The 21,271-nt window shown below is 40.9% G+C and overlaps 3 protein-coding genes across 5 annotated transcripts in view; 2 read left to right on the forward strand and 1 right to left on the reverse strand.

Annotated features, from left to right (window-relative positions):
* The window catches only part of LOC139977249 (metalloendopeptidase OMA1, mitochondrial-like), a 33,148-nt gene extending 12,172 nt beyond the window's left edge, over positions 1 to 20,976 (forward strand). For 2 of the 3 annotated variants that reach the window (XM_071986520.1, XM_071986535.1), the window contains exon 9: positions 615 to 916. In XM_071986520.1, the coding sequence (XP_071842621.1) occupies positions 615 to 707 (93 nt within the window). In that variant the 3' untranslated portion in view covers positions 708 to 916. Of the gene's footprint in view, positions 1 to 614; positions 917 to 9,092 lie in introns of those variants that run through there. The other variant, XR_011796496.1, reaches the window with a different exon arrangement.
* LOC139977699 (uncharacterized) lies at positions 4,864 to 7,229 on the reverse strand. Its single transcript, XM_071987217.1, has 3 exons — positions 6,212 to 7,229; positions 5,719 to 5,917; positions 4,864 to 5,560 (listed from the first exon to the last, which is right to left on the reverse strand). The coding sequence occupies exons 1-3, from the start codon at positions 7,227 to 7,229 to the stop codon at positions 4,864 to 4,866; spliced, it is 1,914 nt and encodes a 637-aa protein (XP_071843318.1).
* LOC139977204 (uncharacterized) overlaps positions 9,125 to 21,271 on the forward strand; it is a 47,957-nt gene continuing 35,810 nt past the window's right edge. Inside the window, exon 1 of the mRNA XM_071986461.1 lies at positions 9,125 to 9,263. The gene's annotated coding sequence lies outside the window, so the exon portion shown is untranslated. The remainder of the gene's footprint in view (positions 9,264 to 21,271) is intronic.

The following is a 21,271-nucleotide window of genomic DNA, read 5'->3' on the forward strand; positions in this document are numbered from 1 at the left end:
CTTTATTAAATGTATGAGCATGAGAAGCCACTATTTTGACTTTCAGGCATATTTTGGGGTTATCCTGAAAGCCTCTAAAACATCTGATAACATTTGCTGGGTTATTTTTCTCTGTGTGTGTAGAAAGGGATTTCTGATGGCTGAGGGTGTGAATGTTGTGGGGGTGAGAGAGTTAACTGTTTTTGGATGGGCTGAGTCCTTGGAAGCTGCAGCATTTTTCAGATATCACTTCATTTTTCATTCCAATTTTCAAGCACGACCATAAATGCCAAAGAGTGAAATTAAGGTTTAAATTCGTCTGGAAAATGTCACAGTAACCTTCTGCTTTTTCTTCTTCCTGTTTGTTTGTAAGCATTTGATTTTGAGAGGAGGGGAGGGGGTTGATAAGATAAAAGCAAGATGTCATTTGCAATGCTGTTTGACCTTCCTATGCATTCCTCAATTTTTACTGCATCACATTTTGAAAAATTTGTCTAGAGAAATGAAAAGGTGTCTGTCTGAGCATTCTGAGTTAAGATCAAGTAGCTCCGCACTTACCAGGGAGCTGCAAATGTGCTTTCAAGTAAAGAATTTAAATTGTACTAATACGTTTGTTCACCTTATCTCTTACACAGGCAATCAGAGTGAGAGAATATTGTGGCTGTGCTCCCTTACCTATCAGAGATCCAAGAACTGTTGAAGCAAACACACTAGCAGAAGCAGGATAGAATATTACTCCAAACTGTCTTTCAGTGCCAAACCTGAGCATCAATGTTCAATTTCGAGATGGTACCATTTTTAAATGACGTTTATACCACGACATATCTTTTTACATTCAGTGCCTATGCCTTCAAATGTCTTTTCATGTTGTCACTATGTTCTTTGAACTTACTAAGTATGTGTATAAACGAACAAAGTGTGGGATTTGTATTCATCACTACATAAAAGTATATATATTTTCATATATATATATATATATATGTAACCTAGGTCAAACTCCAAAAAACGGACTCAAAATTTCTGGTATGCTTCTGCTGTCTCCTTGTTTAATTAAAAAACACAAGGATACTTTGTTAGTTGCTCGGTGATAACCAGTGATCAGAAATAGTCATCAAATCTATTACAATTAAATTAAAACTAAGCCTTAATTATATGTAACCCCCTCAACTAAACCCCAAAATACCAGGCCCCATTTGTATGACGGTGTCGCTGACTTGTCGAGCACCAAAGTAGACAGAATAATTTGTTGTAATTTGTTGTAATTCTGTCCTGACCAGTTCCCGACCTTGAAACACTCAAGTGCTACCAAGAAGTCCTCAAACCATCTATAAAGGCCACTGTGAGTATCTCCGATAAGTAACCACCGAATTGGTGTCACTCCATTCGTATACAGCAAGGAGATTTTGGCAAAAACTGAATAAGTAGTCTCCTCTTACAAGGGACAGTCTGCCCTGACCAACCAGCACAATGGACCACCCACAAAAACGTGGGTGCGCTATCAGAACAAGAATTTAGCAACACCCTAAAGGCACCCCTTAGGGCTTTCGATCAAGATAATGCACCTATCAATCTAACCCAGGTTACCTGGTTACAATCTCCCCCTTCTAAAATTGCATTGTCCCCAATGCCAGATACATCAATCAAATCGAACTAAACATCCAGCATTAGTAATCATTACTACCCTTTCACCAATTCCTTGTTTTCTGTGATAAGTGGGAAAACCCAGTTTGTCAAAGGTCAACTTGTCAGGGGGTCGACGGTTTCATTTAGGAAACTTCACTCCTACACTAGGTTTGCCAGCATTAACAATATTGTTTGGAACTTCAGACGGATTCGATTCCTAATCACTCCCTCTGCTCCCTCTTCAGGAGTGGTATAGGACTGGGAGTGAATCCATCAGCATCTGGTCTCTCTTCGTTGAATATGTTGAGGTCAGATTCTTCCTCAGGGACTGGGGTATCATGACCAACCGTAATTTCGTCTTCATGTGGACTAGAACTTTCAGATTTTGGGTTACCAAAGTCGTTTCCTTTCAGGTCATTGTCATTAGTCTCCTCCAGTAAGTTTCTCAATACCTCTTCCAGACCCGGATTTTCACTCCCTTGATCTTCCGTAGCGCCCCCCTGTGCTAATTTGATGGCTCAAAGCATACTTATACTAAGTCCTGGACGGGACTCCTGGGCCTCCAGGTTCAATTTCTGCGTTCCTTAACTTGATGTAAGGTTAGGCCTCCAACAAATTTTGAAAAACTCTTATTCTCTATCACCTCCTTGACAATTTCTGCGGGGAACATGTACAGCTCTCGCTTGGCGGTGGAAGATTGGATGGACATTGACTCAGAGCATCTGCATACTTGTTTAGCCTACCTGGTCGATACTTTATCTCAAGGTTGAACGGGGCTAGTTGGGCTGCCCACCTCTGCTCTGTTGCACCTAACCTGGCAGTCTGTAAATGTGCCAAAGGATTGTTATCTGTGTATACTGTAAACTTAGCACCAGTCAGGTAACCACGGCATTTGTCGACAACAGCCCATTTCAGCGCTAATAACTCTATCTTGAAACTAGAAAAGTCACTGTAGTTCTTTTCTGCACCACGCAACCCCCTACTTGCATAGACCACTGGGTGTAGCTGACCGTCACTATCTGCTTGAAGAAGACAGGCCCCAAGACCTCTCAGTGATGCATCTACCTCCAGTACAAAAACTCTATTAAAATCTGGGTACGCCAAAACAGGTGCTGTGGACAAAAGAGCTTTAAGTCGGCTAAATGACTCGTCTGCTTTCGGTGTCCATTCAAACTGAGGTTGAGGTTTGACATGCTTTCCTTTTCTTGCTCCTTGATTGCCAGCTATTGCATGAAGTGGTGAGGCCAATTTCACAAAACCTGGCACAAATCTGCGATAGTATGATGCTAAGCCTAGAAATGAGCTGAGCTCACTGATGTTTGTTGGTGCAGGCCAATTGACAATGCGATCAACCTTATCTGGATCCACTGATATGCCGTCTGCATTAACCACATGCCCCAGATGTCATGTCCGATGGTGGTGGCCGTAAACCGGTCATGATAATAATAACACGTGAAACAGTTGGTTGCCATTTACAAGTCTGTTTATTTAACAATATAGGTGGCGCTATCCCAATATGGGAATTCGGCGGAACATAAAATAAGACAATACAGTACACTCCTCCCCTTGTCAACAACTAAAAATTTTATGTCCTAAAAAGTAACAACCTGTAATAAACATTATTTACAAATCAAGAATCTTATTCGGTTTCCTCATTCTGTCTGACCTTCTGAGTAAAATTTGACTATCAACTGACTGTCTTGGAGAATCAGGTTTACCAGATTCCAACAAATGTGGTGAAGTTTTTTCCCTAACCTGACTCTCTGATGTGTCAGACTCATGATCTTCATCTGGCAACAACAGTCTGTCAAACATTTCTGAGTGAGTGGATTCCAAAGCTGTGGTGCTTTGAGATTCTTTCAAATCAGACTGTGTTTGAGCAAAAAATGACTTTGACCGTATCTGGTTCAGATGTCTCTTCCAAGTTTGACCTTCTACTTGAATGAGATATGTCACAGGACCTAACACTTTGTAAACAACTCCAGTTACCCATTTACCATAATTCTTTCTGAAATCTAGGACTGAGACAGAATCACCTACAGAAAATTGTCTCACTGAACCTTCCATGACTTCATGACTTTGACCTTTTGATAACTTGGTACTCAGAGACGGTTTCAAAGAACTCAAACGTGTTCTCAGCTCACGCTTCAAAAATAACTTAGATGGTGTTTCTTTTGTTACCGAATGTGGAGTCACTCTATATGACAATAAGAACCGGTCTAATTTCTGATGTAAATTACCAGATTCATTTTGAGATTTCTTCATGGACTGCTTAAAAGTCTGAACAAAACGTTCAACTTCTCCATTTGATGATGGATGTTTGACTGCTGATTTTATGTGTTCCACATTATTTTTCTTCAAAAACTCTTTGAACTCATGTGCCACAAATTGAGGACCATTATCAGACACTACAGTATGAGTTAGTCCATACCTACTGAACATTTTTGGCATAACTGTTATTGTTTTTTCAGCTGTAGTAGTTTTCATCGGTATGACTTCTGGCCATTTAGAGTGACTGTCTACGACAAGCAGAAACATAGATCCTAAAAATGGACCTGCGAAATCTACATATATTTATACATATATGTATTCTTTGCCAAGGCTCTGTTGGCCATCTCCATGGGTTTACAGGCGCTTTGGGTGGCAAAGTTTGGTACTGTCGACAATCACCGCATGACCCTACTAACTCTTCTAGCTGCTGATCTAGTCTTGGCCAATAAACATGGCCCCTGGCTAGACTCTTCATCCTGACCATGCCAGGGTGACCTTCATGTAACTCCTTCAAAACATACTGCTGTAATGACTCGGGCACAACTACTCTAACCCTCCACAAAATACAACCACATTCAACTGTTAACTTGTTTCTTTTACGGTAGTACGACTGAAATTTAACATTGACAGTCTCATTTGGCCATCCATTTAATATGAAGTACTTGACTCTTGACAATACTTTATCTTTATCAGTTTCCTTCCTAAGTTTCTCACTACTTACAGGCAAACTGTTAACTTGGACCTCGTTGAGCTTTGACCCTTCATCAGTCCACACTGTGAACTGATCGTTACTCTCCCCACTTTTATTCTGGGTTTGCTGAGGCAATCTTGACAAACAGTCAGCATTTGCATTTTGTTTTGTTGTGCGATACTTTATATCATATTCATAACCTGCTAGCAATATGGCCCAACGCTGCAATCTAGATGCTGCCAGAACTGGTATTCCTCGCTTTGGACCTAGGATGTATGTCAGTGGTTTGTGGTCTGTCTCTAGGATGAAACGTTTGCCACATAGTATTGGTGGAAATGCCGGACACCAAAAACTATTGCGAGAGCTTCTTTTTCCAGCTGTGAATAGTTTTGCTCTGCTTTTGTCAAGGTTCTAGAAACATATGCAATTGGTCGCTCCTCGCCCAGGATCTTATGTGAAATGACGGCGCCAATACCACGGGGACTAGCATCAACTGCTAATGTTACATCCTTATCAGGATCAAAATAGACAAGCACAGCCTCTGAGCTTAGGATTTCTTTCACTTTATCAAAAGCGTTTTGGCATTCCACTGTCCATTCAAACTTAGATTTGCTTTTGCTTTGCTCTATAGGACCTACTATGGTTGAAAGGTTTGGGATAAACTTTCTGTAATAGTTTAGGAACCCTAGCAGTGACTGCACTTCATGCAGACTCTTTGGTTGTGGAGCAGACTTCAGTGATTCAACCTTACTTGGTGAAGGATGTAGCCCTACCTTGTCTACAACATGCCCCAAGTACTCAATTTGAACTTGAAACAACACACACTTTTCCCTTTTCAGTTTAACATTAAACTGATTCAGCCTTTCCACAACTGCTAATAGATTCCTTTTGTGTTCTTCATCATCTTTTCCAGTGATAATGATATCATCTAGGTAACAGCCTACACCTTCCAGCCCATTCAATATCTTATCCATACTCTGTTGAAATATGGCTGGGCTGAGTTTACACCAAAAGGAAGCCTTGTGTATTGGAATAACCCCAGGTGTGTATTAATGGTTACATACTTCCTTGATTGTTCATCAAGCTCTACCTGTTGGTATGCTGAAGTTAAATCTAACTTTGAGAACTTCTGCCCCCCATTCAACTTTGCATACAATTCCTCCGGCCTTGGGAGTGGGTACTCTGTGGTTTCTAATTCAGGATTAATTGTCACTTTGTAATCACCACAAAGCCTTATTTTTCCATCAGGCTTTTTTACAGGGACTACAGGGGCTGCCCATTCGGAATATTCCACTTTTTCCAGGATCCCCTCTTTTACCAATCTGTTAATCTCCTCTGTAACTTGTTCTTTAACTGCAAATGGGATTGGGCGAGGTTTGAAAAATTTGGGTTTTGCTCCCTCTTTTACTGTAAGATGTGCATGCACCCCCTTTACTTTTCCAATCTCCCTATTGAATACCCCACTATTTGCAATATGCTCCTCAATGTTTTGCTTAGGAACATTTGGACTTTGTATTTTCTTTATGTTTTGCCAGTCCAAAGGCAATTCAAGTAGCCAATCCCTTCCCATTAAAGCTGGACCGTTTCCCTCTACAACATATATAGGTAACATTTGTTCCTGTCCATTATACTGAACTCTGACTTTACCTTTACCATGAACTGGAATCTTATCTCCTAGATAAGTTTTTAATACAACCTTTGTTGCATGCAGTTTAACTTTTGACTTGAGTTTCTTAAAAAATGTCTCTTTTGGAATTAGTGTCACTCCTGCCCCAGTGTCCACTTCCATGGAAATTGGCACCCCTTCGATGTTGGCTTCCACTACGATTGGCTTTGCTGATCCCTTTACTAGATTCGTCGCATGGATGTGTAATAACTCTTCTTCTAAGTCTTCCGAAGTATCCGACTCTCCTTCGGCAACAGCTTTGACGCGAGAACTTTTTCTCTCTTTCTTCTGTTTAGCTCTACACATCTTTCGTGTGTGACCCTTCTTCTGGCACTCGAAACACTCTTTATCTTTGTAATAACAATCTTCTGCTTTGTGATTAAGTCCTCCACACCTATAACATTTTGCCTTATTTACCTTCTTCTTCGTTTCCCGTTGTGGTGCTACTCGGTGAGCAGTAGCACTGGTCTCGGAATTGCAGAATTCCTGGGATTCTTTCGCTGCTGATTCCATCACCTTTGCCAATTCTACAGCTTTTATGAACGTTAATGTTTTTTGTGTTAGAAGCCGTTTTTGTGTACTCTCACTCATCAATCCGCACACGAACCGGTCTCGCAAAGAGTGATCCAAATTTGTGCCGAACTGACACCTCTCTGCTAGCTTTCTTAGTTCTGCTACAAATGTTGCAATGTTTTCATTTTCATATTGCGCTTGTTTGTGAAAACGAAATCGTTCTACGATTAATAATGGTTCTGGTGACAGGTGATTTTGCAGTGTTTTTACAATCTGGGTGAACGTTTCAGTAGCTGGCTTTTCCGGAGCCATCAAGTTTCTCAGTAAAGTATAGGTTTTACTACCCATTAAACTTAGCAATGCTGGCGTTTTCTTACTTTCTGGCATGTCATTAGCTTCAAAATACAGCTCTACCCGTTCCACATAGGTAGGCCAGTCTTCTACATTTTCATTAAATGTTTCGATTGTTCCAATATTGGTCGCCATGTTATCTGTAACGTCTGTAACCAATACTATGTTTTAGGTGTTAGAAACGTATAGTCCTATCCTAACCACTTTATCCTTGGCGTTTATGTTAGGCTATCGCAGTCTTTACTGCACTTACATACCGGGGATAGGAATGTAGCGTTTACCCTTCTACCGTTGTGAAAGTTTTGTCCGGATCAGAAATTCATTAAAAACCGATGTCATCAACTTCAGGCAATCCCATCCTCGTTCGTCATCTGTCATGTCCGGTGGTGGTGGCCGTAAACCGGTCATGATAATAATAACACGTGAAACAGTTGGTTGCCATTTACAAGTCTGTTTATTTAACAACATAGGTGGCGCTATCCCAATATGGGAATTCGGCGGAACATAAAATAAGACAATACAGTACACCAGATGCATGACTTCTCTCCGAAAAAGATCACACTTCTCCCCCTTTAGTTTCAGTCCATACTTTTGAAGCCTTTCAAAAACCTCCAGTCTTTCCAAATGCTCATCAAAAGCACTGGAAAATACTAAGATGTCATCCAAGTAGAATATTACCTCGCTAAGGTTCAAGTCGCCAAAGATTAGCTCCATGATTCGCTGGAAGGTACTCGGACTATTGCACAGTCCTTGTGGCATTCGGTTGAACTCATATAACCCCCAAGGGACTCTGAATGCAGTGTGTGGGATGGATTCGTGGTGCATTGCGATTTGGAAGTAGCCATGGGAAAGATCTAGTGAAGAGAAATACTTCGCACCGCCCAATGCCTCAAGTGTTTCGTCAATCCTCTGGAGAGGAATTAATCTTTGACCGTTAAAGCATTCAGCTGTCTGTAGTCAATGCATAACCGGAGGCCTCCCGACTTCTTATGAACAAGTACCACAGGGCTAGCATATGGACTTATGGACTTACGTATAATATCATGGTCTAACATGCCCTTTAAAAGTTCCTTTACTTCTGCCATCTGTGTAGGTGGTATCCTCCTATAAGGTAATCTGATAGGTGTGCAGCTGGTCAAGTTTATCTCGTGTGGAATTACATCACAAAACCCAAGATCAAAGGCGTCATTGGAGAAAGCTGTTGTGTGCTTGTTAACTAACCGAGCTACTGCAATCATCTCACTCTTTTCAAGGTTCTGGAGTTTCAGACCTTCCGGTAGTTCTATGCTTACCCCATCACTTGAAGTCACTCTTTGTCTTTCTGCTGTACTATTCTCTTTCAGCTCTGGAGCACACTGTTCATTGGTGTTGTGAATCTGAAGGTCATTTGTTCTGAGGTCACCTATCTTCTGAATGTCACCTCTACCTGGGAGATTAGCACCTCTTGGATGTTGACTTGGATACCATCCTCAGCATGTTGGATGAGCACTTCCTCCTTTCCTTCTAATCCAGTAGCGGAGGAGAGTACTGTGTCAGGTGGCAGAAATACTTCACAATCTCTGTGATTCAGGACCAAGATAGTTGAAGAGGAACAAGAAATACAACCTTCCATAACTTCAATCTGAGAATGGACCTCCAGCTGTGCCCCCTGAACCAAATAAACCACATTCACTTCTGGCCGTATCGTATCACTCTTGACATTGCACGCTACCTTCTGTGCAGTCCTAGGTGGGAGAATTGTTGTCACTTGTCCAGTCGTCACCTGTCCTTTTTTAACAGTTTTCTTTACTCTTCCATTCTGTTTACCTGCCATATTAACACTCTTCATCGCTAGACAAAATCTCTGCTACATCCCATTCTGTGTAGTCATCTTTAACAAATGTCGGAGGGCATTGCACCCTAACAAAACTGGGAAATCCTTCTTCCTACCTTCAAGTTGGCCAGTCTTTATGATGAGAAAGCCAACAGTGGTCTCCTGCTTTTCTATCTTCACCGTAGCTTGCACATACCCTTCCACTGGGACCTCTGTACCTCAATAATCTTGATTGCTGTATTCAACTTCGCAAGGGGTCCAATTGTTGGTTTCAGTAGACCGTGGACGATCTGTGATGGAATAACAGAAGTGTTTCATGGGCTGATAGATAACACAGACACAGAGGTTAACGTTAGGTAAGTATATTGTGACGTTCTTGAATTACACACTAGAGCTCCTCTGCTGGGGTGCATGCAATAACCTGATCGACTATGCGATTATAATAGATAATAGAATGAATCACGTAACATCTTTCTCCTTTTATTTTTAAGCTAATTAAAATAAAATGTTTGGATTGTCAGAGTTCAAGACAAAATGATTTCTGGGATTACTAATCGCAAGGGTAGCTCCAATTACACTCAAAAATCAATAAATCGACAAACTTCAAAATCGATTAAATCGACAAACTTCAAAATCGAATAACAGAACAAAATTACAGATCCAAACGGTTTGTCTTCCTGATGATCTTTCTATTGGCAGAGATGAACGCAGAGACGTGATTCGTAGCCACAAACGACTAGTTGACTGAACTTTGTAGCGTTAAAAGAAGTACAAAACGATTCCAGAAGAGATTAAATAGTCAAACACGTAACTGTAGTTTACTTCAAAAACAATAAAAGTGTTTATTTAATCACTGCTTCTTATCGGGAGGTTTTCAGCATTGGAACATGTAGATGGAAAAAACATGACAAAATATCAATATGATATTTCGTAATCGTACAGTAGCACGTAAACAAATATCTCCTTATAGGTTAGAGTACTTGCTTACTGTACACTTACATATATATATATATATATATATATATATATATACGAGTTAAACAGTTAAACAAAGTAGGGACATAAAAGAAAACAAGAATAACAGTCCAGGCAAAAGTGGACTTTACCAACACTCCTTCTAACTTGAAGTTGGACTTAAAACATTTCTTTTAACCCAGACATTTGTCTTAGTTTTTCAAACCGTTGTTTACTCAGTCCTTTCGTTAGCAAGTCAGCCACCATGTCCTCGGTTGGACAATACATAAGTTCAATAGTACCATGCTCAACGGTCTCTCTGATAAAGTGGTACTTTATCTCGATGTGTTTTGTCCTTCCATGAAACTGTGGGTTCTTGGCCATGCAGATTGCAGACTGGTTATCTTCGAGGATCCTCAGTGGTTTGTTTGGCTTATTTTGCAAGTCAGTGTTAAGTCGTTGCAACCACACTGCTTCCTGGGCTGCGCTGGCCAATGCAATATACTCTGCTTCTGCAGTAGAGAGGGCTACACATGTTTGCTTCTTGCTCTTCCAGCTCACAGCAGCTCCACTTACTTGAAACAAGTAACCTGAGGTTGACTTCCTGTCATTAACATCACCTGCCCAATCAGCATCTGAATAGCCAATACATTCATTTGATCCATCTTTGGTATACAGCAGACCATAGTTGATTGTACCTCTGAGGTAACGTAGAATACGTTTCACAGCTGTCAAGTGGTGTTTGGTGGGTTCAGATGTGAACTTTGCCACATTGCACACAGCAAAATTTATATCAGGTCTTGTCATCGTTGAGAGATAGAGCAAGCTACCAACAATAGACTGATATAGTCCTTGGTCCACAAGTTCAGATTCCTCTGTTGCTTTAACTAGCTTCGAACTGACTTCAACTGGCGTTGAAACTGGTTTGGAATTTTCCATTCCATACTTCTGCAGGACTTTCTCAGTATACACTGGTTGTCCGATCCAGATTTCTCCGTTGGTGTTCTGCTTAATATTCACCTCGAGGAAATAACTTAGTTCTCCCATGTCTTTGACCGCAAACTTTTCAGCAAGAGCCACTTTGACTTGTGTAACATGTTCATTACTCTTGCCAGCTAGAAGAATGTCATCAACATAAATGGCAATGATGAACACCTCTCCTTTTGAAGACATGTACAAGCAAGGATCACTTGTTGTTTGCACAAACCCCATTTCAATTAGGTGGTTATATGCAAAGTTTCGTTCCAGCATCTTGGTGATTGTTTTAGTCCATAAATGCTTCTTTTGAGTTTGCATACAAGGTGCTCTTTGCCTTGGACAACGAAACCGTCTGGTTGTTTCATATAGACTTCCTCGTTGAGGTTACCATTAAGAAATGCCGTTGTTACATCCATCTGGTGAACTTTCAAGTCATTTTGAACACTTAGTGCCAAAACATTTCGTACAGACTCAAAACGTATGACTGGACAAAACGTCTCATCATAATCAACACCAAACTTCTGAGAAAAACCTTGGGCTACCAGTCGAGCTTTATACCGTTCGACTGACCCATCAGAACATGACTTAACCTTAAACACCCATTTGCTGCCAACTGCTTTTCTACCTTCTGGCAGCTCAGTTAAGACCCAAACATTATTATCATGGAGAGACTGAACTTCTTTCTCTATGGCATCCACCCATTTTGATTTATCAGATCTACCTAGAGCTTCACTCACAGTAAATGACTCTTTTGGATTACTTCCAACAAAGTTTACCCATTCACCAAAATGATCAGGAGGTCTCCGATCTCTTTCTGATCGCCTAAGTTGTGCCTCTGGAGCTCCATCATCGGCAACTAACTTGTCATTACTCATACTATCAATCAGTATGTGACGATCCTCATACGAGTCATTGGACTCCTTCTCAACTCCATGCATCTGCTCATTAAACTGAACATCTCTACTAAAGAACACTTTTGGAACGTTTTTGATCGTAAAGTCGATACCCCTTTGTCTCAGTACCATATCCCAAGAAGATGCATTTTCTTGCTTTGGAGTCAAGTTTCTGGCATTCATCCTTTGGGACATGAGCATATGCAACACACCCAAATGATCGGAAATTGGAAACATTTGGCTTCTCCCCAGTCCAAGCCTCAAAGGGTGTCATTCCCTTGACAACCTTTGTTGGACTTCGATTTGGTTCGGGTGGTTTTAGTGGTTGGTTGATGGTTTCTTTTGCCTCCTTGTCTGGTTGGACGTCATCAGACGGATGTTCTTCACTTGGCTTATGGGATGCCCTCAGGAATCTCCTCCCTTTGCGGAATTACCTCCCCTTTTCTGTCTCGACCTCATATGACCGGGATGTGATTGCCTTTGTCGCGGTCGCCTCCTTCCATTCTTTCTGGCTTGTCTGTATTGGTTGCATTCATACAGTGTCACCAACATTTAGAGGTTTAAGTGTCCTCCTTGGTGTTAATCGTTGTGCAACCTCGGATTTCTTTGAGTCCATTTGCCGCCAGATTCATTGTGAATCGTTCGTGCCCGGCTGAAGTAGAGAGGCAGTAGATGGTACGTTAGTCTTTGTCCGTCTACCTATCAGTCGTTGTGCGGGACTTGCCTCGACACCTTCAGTTGGTGTATTTCTGAAGTTCAGTAACCCAATGTACGTCTTCCTTCGATGCACGGCATTTTGTAAATAGCCCTTTGGCAGTTTTAACAGCTGCCTCTGCTGCTCCGTTAGATTGGCTGTTTCCTGGGCTTGACTTTTCATGTCGAAAATCCCAAGTCTTGCTAAAGTGCTGAAACCTTTCGGATGAGTACTGCGGCCCATTATCACTTATCACAAGGTTAGGTATGCCATACCTAGCGAAGTGATGTTTCAACTTGGTGATGACGGCTTCTGATGATGTCTCAGTCAAGTAGTCAACCTCAAAGAAAACTGCTGTAGTAGTCAACAGTGATCAAGTAGTCTCGGCCACAGAATCAGAACAGATCTGTGCCGACCTTTTCCCAATTTCTGTCCAATTCTACTGTGTGTCTTTTTTGGTCAGATCTTGAAGTGGCTTCGTTGTATCGTGGAGGTTGGGAAGAAACTTCGCAAGATAGTTTACCATCCCAAGATACCTTCTTAATTCTTTCAGATTGGTTGTTGAGCTGGTGTCCATGATGAGTCAGGGCATTGGCTCTTGAAGTGTCCCCTTTGTCTACATCTGAAGCAGGTAATCTCTGACAGTGGCTTTCTGGGTTTGGGCCTGCTCCTCTCCGTCAAATCCTGAATGGCGACTCGCAATGCTGAAACCTCATCAGCTACATTCTTCAGGGTTGCAATTTCTTGTCGCATCTGGGCGACCTCCTGAGTTAGTTTGAAACTGGCGACAGTGGTGCCACAGCAGCCTCTTCCATGACGACTTCCCGTATTCTCGTCCTTCTCTCCACTGGGTCACTCTCTTGAAAAATGACAGCGCCTCCCTCCTCATGTCATCAAATTTCTTATCTTGCGTGGCCAGATGAATACGTTTCAACTCTCGCCTTACCCAGGCCTCCATTGCACCCTGGCAGAACTGGTCCTGAGGGCACTGTCCCTCAGTTGAGTTAATGCACTCCCATCCTGTACAGTGGGTGCCGCTGCTTCAAGTTTTCCATATAACCTCTTGAGGGCCCTACTAAAGTCAGACAAGGACTCATCTTCGTGTTGTTTTCGCCAATGAAAGGCACTGCTTAATGATTGAACCGTTTCTGCACCCCCAAAACACAGCCTTAGCGTCTTCTCAACTTCTGAGAACTTATGCCTCTCGCTTTCCTGCATGCACATTACTTCTTCTTTGGCTGGTCCGCTAAGTGTTCGACGAGAATTCGCATCCTTTCTTTCTCTGTTAAATTATACAGCGAAACAACTTCCTTAAACAGGTCGAGCCATTCTGAAAGTGACAAGTCCCAACTACCCTTAGGACTACCCCTAAATTTATTAAGCCTACCTGGTGGAATGCCCTGGAAGCTCATCGCGCGAATAAAAAATTGACTCATCATCTCCAGATTCACTGAAGCCATCCCTGGATTGTCGTCAGTCATATTGTAGCAATACCTGAAATTCCTTTAAATATCTGAACTGGCAAGCTTATGTTACTTAAAAGCTTAATGAAAAGATTCTAATCAGACTGTCTAGTAATTAACATTCAGATTAAATATGAAATTTCTAAATATACTGTGAGCTGAGAACCACAGTAAGCTGAACACCACCTTGCAATGAGAACCACCCTCTGGGCTGGAGCTGTTCTGTCAGTTAATCCCGTCACCCGCTCGGTTGTTGATTCCTCTTCGTCTTGCTTTCTACTGTGGAAGGCGCTGCTTAGGACTGCAGTCTCAGATCTACCGAAACATAATTTTAGTATCTTTTCCACTTCACTGAGTTGCTCTCGTGATTCCATGAGCATGCACAGTACTTCTTCTTTTGCAGAACCAGTGTGATGTTCTACCATAATCCGAGTCTTCTCCTTCTCACACAGACTGTAAGGGGATACCACCTCCCTAAACTCATCCAACCACTCTGAAAGTGACAATCCCCATTCTGCCTTGGACCACCACTAAATTTACTAAGCTTACCAGGGGCAATACCCTGGAAACTCATCGCCCTTTTGAAGAAATGATTCATCATGTCTAAGGTTACTTTTGGTTCCTCCGTGTCAGTCATCTTCGAAAATGTGAAGATAAACTGCCCCTATTGTACTAAGTACCAAACAATTACTATTTACTCAAATAAAAGAATCAATCCAATATGAAAAATCCACGACTTACTCTTCACTTGATTCCACAAATTTTTTTTGTGCAAGCAGTGTCAAGTACTGCAGCACCAAAAGATTCAGTAATAAAAATTTCATTCTCAACTTTACCCCGAGTGTCTTCGCCTTTACTAAAAAGTGTCATATTATCTGATTCCTGTTTCTTCTGAACCTGAGAATGATCAGTAGATTCAGCAACTTTGACTGATTGTTGCGTATTATTTCTATCTGGACAATCCTTAGCCCAATGGAAAATAGACTCACAAACTGCACACTTTGTCCTCTTACCGAATCTGTTCAGTGGTTTGGTGCCTCAAATGATCTGATCATTGTCATGCTTTGATTTTGATTTGCCTCCATTTGGGCATCATTCGTTACTAGGCCTACTGAACCTAACGTCTGATTCCGTAGCAAATGCCTCTTCAAATGTTCCATTCTTCATGGGCCTAGCTGCGTTAGTATAGTGGTTAGGCCTAACGCTATATGTATCTGTACTATCGAAATGGGCCTTACCGTGCTGATCACTAAAAATACGTTTTAGTGCCTACTTCATTTGTTCGCACTTAATTTCGCCACATGCTGTAAGGGCCATTTGTCTATAGATCTTTTCTTGTGAGATTGGCATTATCCAGCAATTTAAATGCCAACACGGCATCTGGGAGGGTCATGTTGTAGATCTGTGCGATATATTCTGTAATAGATTGCAACTCACCCTGTCTGAAGGTGTCAAACGCGGTGTAGGCTTCATATGCACTGTCTATCTCTTCTCTTTTATAGACAGAATCCAATTCTTTGAAAAGAGTGTTCAACCCCGTACTTTTATTGAGGTCGTCAGCTTTAATTTGCAGAGCGGTCTCTCTCGCTTTCCCAGTAAGGGACAGTGTTATTGCCATGGCTTGCATTTCTGGAGCCAGGTTGGTTACCAGTTCCCAAATTTCGACTTCGTTCTTCCACGTATAGTAAGATGAGTCATCGCCCAACTTGGGCGGAACTTTGTAAGATTGCACCATTATAACTTTTTGGCGAACCTTGCTCTGCTACCATGAAAAATCCATGACTTACTCTGAAAATCTTGTCTCTTGATTGCCTGTACGTCTGTCGTAGCTGACACCATGTGCTCACATAGCTAGTAGTTTTTCTCAACATGTAAAAGAACATACAACACAGGCAAGCCCCTCAAAGGAGGAAGAGGAACAAGGGAGGCCAAAAACGACAAAACAAGCAACACAATAGTTATGTACGGTCCTATCTGGCTAATCTACCCTCTGCTAGGACTTGAAATTTCTGCAAACTTAAACAAGTTACAATAGAAATACTGATGTACTGAAACACTAAGAATTCTTCTTCTGTCCAGAGGCTGTTCCACCGCCTTCAGTTGTCTTCTACTCTGGATCCCACTTCTGACACCAATGAAGAGAAACCCAAATTTGAGGTAGTAAGCCTCGGAAAAAGAAACACACAACCAGGAAGTATACAGTCTGTTGGTCTATATTGTCAATTCTGGATAAACAGCTCCATCCAGATACCCAGTAGAAATGTACCCTCACAAAGATAGTTAGACACCTTCAAGGACAGTCACCCACTTATTCCTACAAGAAAAATCACTTGGAAAACAGTCACTTCTTGGCTAACCATATACTGCACGAAAATCTGACGTCTGGCTTCAGTGATCGATAAGTGGCAAGAGCAAGAACAAAGGGCAATTACCTTACAAGCGTCTAGACGTATCACATGGCGTAACTATCAATTTTTAACCAGTAGCATGAATATTTACGGGGAAAACATTTAATATAAGGTAGAAAAAAATCATTTAGATATAAATGAAAGGTAAATTTATAGAAAGAATAAGAAAACATACAGGCGCTAAATTGTATGATGCTCACTAATATCAGAGTGAACAACTGACAGGATATGAGTCATGCCTACCCCGGATAAGCCTTGGGTGAGATCTGTTTAAGTTAAAGAGACCAAAACAAGAATATACTCTAGAAATTCCACTTTACTACATCTGCTAAACACCTTGAATTCAACAGATGAATACTGTGGCCTATTGCTAGGAATACCGAATCTAGCAAACTGATGTTTACAAAACTGAATTATTTGTTTTGACTTTAGTCTTGGATAATTTCTTAACCTCAAAGTTACTGGAGTAATATATGTAGGTGTCTGAATTATTCACAAAAAGATCTGTTCCCACTTTTTGCCATGTGTGCACTGGGCTTTCATGTTTCATCAGTGGCTCTTTTTGGTTTTGATGTCTAAAACGATTACAAACATCACAATTTTCAATTGTTTCTGTGATTTGCACTGCCATGTTCGGCCAATTTATTAGATCTCTTGCCAACCTTTTAGTTTTTTCGATTCCTTGATGCCCTTGGTGAATTTTCCAAGCATCATTTTTTGCAATTTAACAGGAATGAGCACCTTTTCATTTTTGAAAATGAACCCATTCTCAACTGTCAATTCACTTTGGCAAGCCCAATATGGAGTTAAATCTTTGGGTCCAGCGTTTGTTTACTGTTTGGCCATCCTGAAAAAATTTGCTGATGAAGCTTTGCTAAAACTGGATCTTTTTGTGCTTCATTCTCTATGTTTGTCAATTTTGAATTTGAAATTGGCAAAGGAGGTACTACACATTCCATAATATGTAAGCTGTCATTAACTTCTTGTACCAGGTAAATAACTACGACTTAAAGCATCAGCAACATACAATTCACTGTAAGCTGATACTTTTGCAACTTGAGCAACATTCTCTGAAGCCTTGGGGGTGCTACATTTAATGGTTTCTAAAAATAGCCTCTAGGGGCTTATGATCAGTTTGAATGTATGTCATCCTGCCAAATATGCATTGATGGAATTTTTCGCATCCAAATACAATAGCGGCCAACTATTTTTCAATTTGTGCATATCTTGTTTGTGCATCTGTGAACGTTTTCGATGCATATGCAACTGGTTTTTCTTTTTGCAGTAGTACAGCTCCAACCCCACCTTTCGAAGCATCCACGCTTACTGTTACAGGTTTGTTGGTGTCGAAATACTGTAGTACTGGAGTTTCAGTTATCAATTGTTTGAGGGAATTTTTCACTGCTCTTCATTTTTCCTGCTCTTCTTCCCAATGTCATACTGTTTCTTTAGGCAGGAGCACTCTCAAAGGTTCAGAGATAGCTGATATATTCTTAATAAACTTAGCAACATAATTTATCATTCCCAGAAATCTCTTTAGCTCAGTTACATTTGTTGGAGGCTACATTTCCTGAATTGCCTCTACTTTCTTTGGGTCAGGATTTATACCATTTGATGTCAATATGTGACCAATATATTTGACTTCACTGACTTTAAACTTACCCTTGTCTATAGATGGTTAGTTTTAGATTGTTTTCTTGACATCTTTGTAAGACATTTTGTAGCCTAATGTTATACTCAGCCTCAGCAGCTCCCCACACAATTATGTCATCCATCATGACTTCTACACTACTTAGATCACCGAATAATTCTGTCAGGACTCTTTGGAATATTTCCGGGGCAGCATTAATCCCGAAAGGCAACCTTTTGTACCTATACCTCCCTATCAGTGTGTTGAAAGTACATAATTTTGAACTTTTTGAGTCTAAGCAAACTGCCAATACCCACAATTTGCATCCAAAGTACTAAAAACTTTAGCTGGTGGAAGCCTAGTTATGATTTCTTCCACTGTTTTCATTGGATAATGAGCTCTATCTTATGCCTCATTCAGATCATTTGGATCTAAACATATCAGGTCTATCAGGTTTTATGACAGTTACCATACCACTAACCCAATCATTGGGTTCAGTGACCTTCTCTATCACATCTAAATCAACCATACGTTTAAGGTCTTCCTTTACATCTTCTCTCAATGCAATGGGAACTTTACGGGGCGGTTGAACTACTGGCCTACTTCCTTCTTTTACTTTGAGTGACACTTTGCCTGGCAAACAACCAAGTCCTTTTAATACATCACTGTAATTGACCTGTGGTTCTGGAGTTTTCGATGACTCCACACTGTCGATACGTTGAATCAGTGCTAGGGCTGTGCACGCTTTCAAGCCAAGTAAGGGTTTCTTCATTTCTTTGACGACTTGGAAACTGAGGTCATAGTAGCAATTTTTGTGTTCACAGAGGTGTGCACACTTCCCCATCAGTTTTAGCTTGTGTCCTGAGTAAGTAATCAGATGCATCTTTGATCTCTGCAACTTCACATTCTCCATGTTTTCCAGAACTGATGAAGAAATCACATTGCATTGTGATCCAGTGTCAAGTTTGAAGTTGACTTTCTCATCTTCAACTAACAAATTGATGTTCCATTCACCATCAGCTGTTTTGCATTGCTGAAACTCTAGAACGTCATTGAAAAAGTCTGAGTTGCCGGATCCTTCACATACCGGTATCACTGTTTGCCTCGTCTACTGTATGTACCTTTTGTTGGTTACGTTTGTCATGTTTCTGTGTCTTGGAGCCTTTTGACTGATTTAATTTTGTTCGGCACATCTTGGCAATAACAACAATCATTACTCATGCCACAATAAAAGGTCTTTCATTGGGTAAAGGTCTTGTTTTAGCTGTTCGAAAAAACTATTCCGCCAACAGAGTTAACTGGGAGCCGCTTTCTATCAGACAGGATGTTGATAGTCCTTCTACTTAACAAGGGATGACAAGCTTTTCACCTACAAGCCCCTCAAGAATGTGAGTATTCGTTTGGAAAATAAGTGTTTTTTTTGGGCATCGTCATCTCTGGCTCCTGGTTGCCCTCTCTCAGAAGCGCAGCAGAGTTTCCCAGCTTTGCAAATATGAATTTGATAAAATTCCTGTTCACCAGTCTTGGGTCGGCACGTCCAGGGCATTGTCTTTGATTGGTGTTCTGCCTGTCCAAATGAAAAACAAAAATTTGGCATTCAATTTGGTCTGGTCCAATTGCTAGGAGGTGCAGATGAATCTTGGGTGGTGTGGTGCTGGACGTTAGCTTCCTTAAGTAATTTGTCAATCTTTTCTATTCCCCAACAAGTAGGTCATCTTCAGTTGTCTTCTTCTCCGGTGAGACAGCGGTAGCTACATGGTAGGAGGCATCAGCTTTTGGTGTCTTGTTGGTGTTGGTGGATATTCTTTTAAAATTTTTAAGGGATTGCTCTTCCTCTACTTTCCTCACCAAATTAAGTAATGAAACATAAGTCTATGAAACTCCCACGTCTTCCAATTGCAGGAATGTCAGGAGGTTGTAATTGTATAGAACTCTTCTGGAAAATTGTTTCAACCTCATCTTACTGATCTGGTCACTCTTTAATAGCACTCCTATTTTTACTATCTTTGGTAAGAGCTGTTGCAACTGTGTCAGGAATTGTGATGCCTTTTCCCCTTCTTGTTGGTGGAGGCTGTAAAATCTTATCAAACGTTCGCCACCAGAATCTGTGGAGCTGAATGCCATCTCTAAGGCCACTAGGTAGTCGTTGGTATGATGCATCCCCTCATTCCTGCTTAAAGTCAGCGATGATTTCTAGTGCTGGGGAAGAACTCTTTCCTTAAATCATGGTCAGGAACATTGCTCCACTTGGGCCCCAGCTTGCTTGATCCATGTTTCCCACTCTTCTTCCCGAGAAGAACCTAAGTTTGCGATATGTCATTGACAAAGCATACACGGTGGTGACGCCTCTTGACCGGGACATGGAGTAACCAGGAGACTCGTTCACAGGCTGTGTCTCCTCAAGGTCATCACCTTCTAGATCGAGCATGGTCATTCTTCCCACTTCTCCGTCTTGTCCTTCTGTTAATTTGATTACTTCAAACTGGGTCAAACTCCCACTTATCTGTCAATGTATGTCTGAGGACTTCAGAGTCCTACCATTTTGGATTTGAAAACAAACACTACTCATTCAGTCTTGACAATATAATCCCTGCTCCACAATACCCTCCCACCCCCACCCCGCCCCCAACCCCACCCCTGTTTATTTTGTGTTTTGCGATATTCCAGTCAGCTATCTGTTCATGCTTTGCCTGCTCTTTTTTTTTCTGTGTAATAATACATCCACTATTTTATGAAAAGAAATCTCCAAACGATAGCTGCCATAGAAAATAAATGATAAAAAGAATCAACAAGTGATATTTTACAGGGAATTATAGGACTATACTTGCTTCAGAACTCATAATTATGTTTACTTTTAATTTCTAAGAACGTTTGAAGTTTTTTATCCGTGTAAATGAAATGAAAATATCTCAGTTTGGTTTTTATTGGGCATTTTTGAAAATATCATCAAAACGGCCACGTAACATCATATAGCGTTCAAATGAACGCATTTTATTCATATGTTTGTTTGATCATGTGACAAGATGACGAATATATAGCAAAAACTCTTCTTTTATGTTGTTGTTGTTTGTGTCTTATTTATATTATATCTTAGCAACATTAATTTTGAGCAGCCTTTGGACAGCCAGTTAAATATACTACATTTCACAATATTTGACGTAGCCGTTGGAACGACTGTCATTTTTTTTCCTGAAAATTGAACTTCAACTTTCAGTGATTTGAAGTCAATCATGATAGGCCTATCCAAAGAGCAGGACAAAATAACTAACATCTGTGCGTGGATATGGGCAAGGTGGACAGCAAACTTCAGGCTTCCTTTAAAATAAGTCATTTTAGGCTACATA

Source organism: Apostichopus japonicus, chromosome 2, assembly GCF_037975245.1.
Source record: "Apostichopus japonicus isolate 1M-3 chromosome 2, ASM3797524v1, whole genome shotgun sequence".
NCBI classification, from domain to species: Eukaryota; Metazoa; Echinodermata; class Holothuroidea; order Aspidochirotida; family Stichopodidae; genus Apostichopus; species Apostichopus japonicus.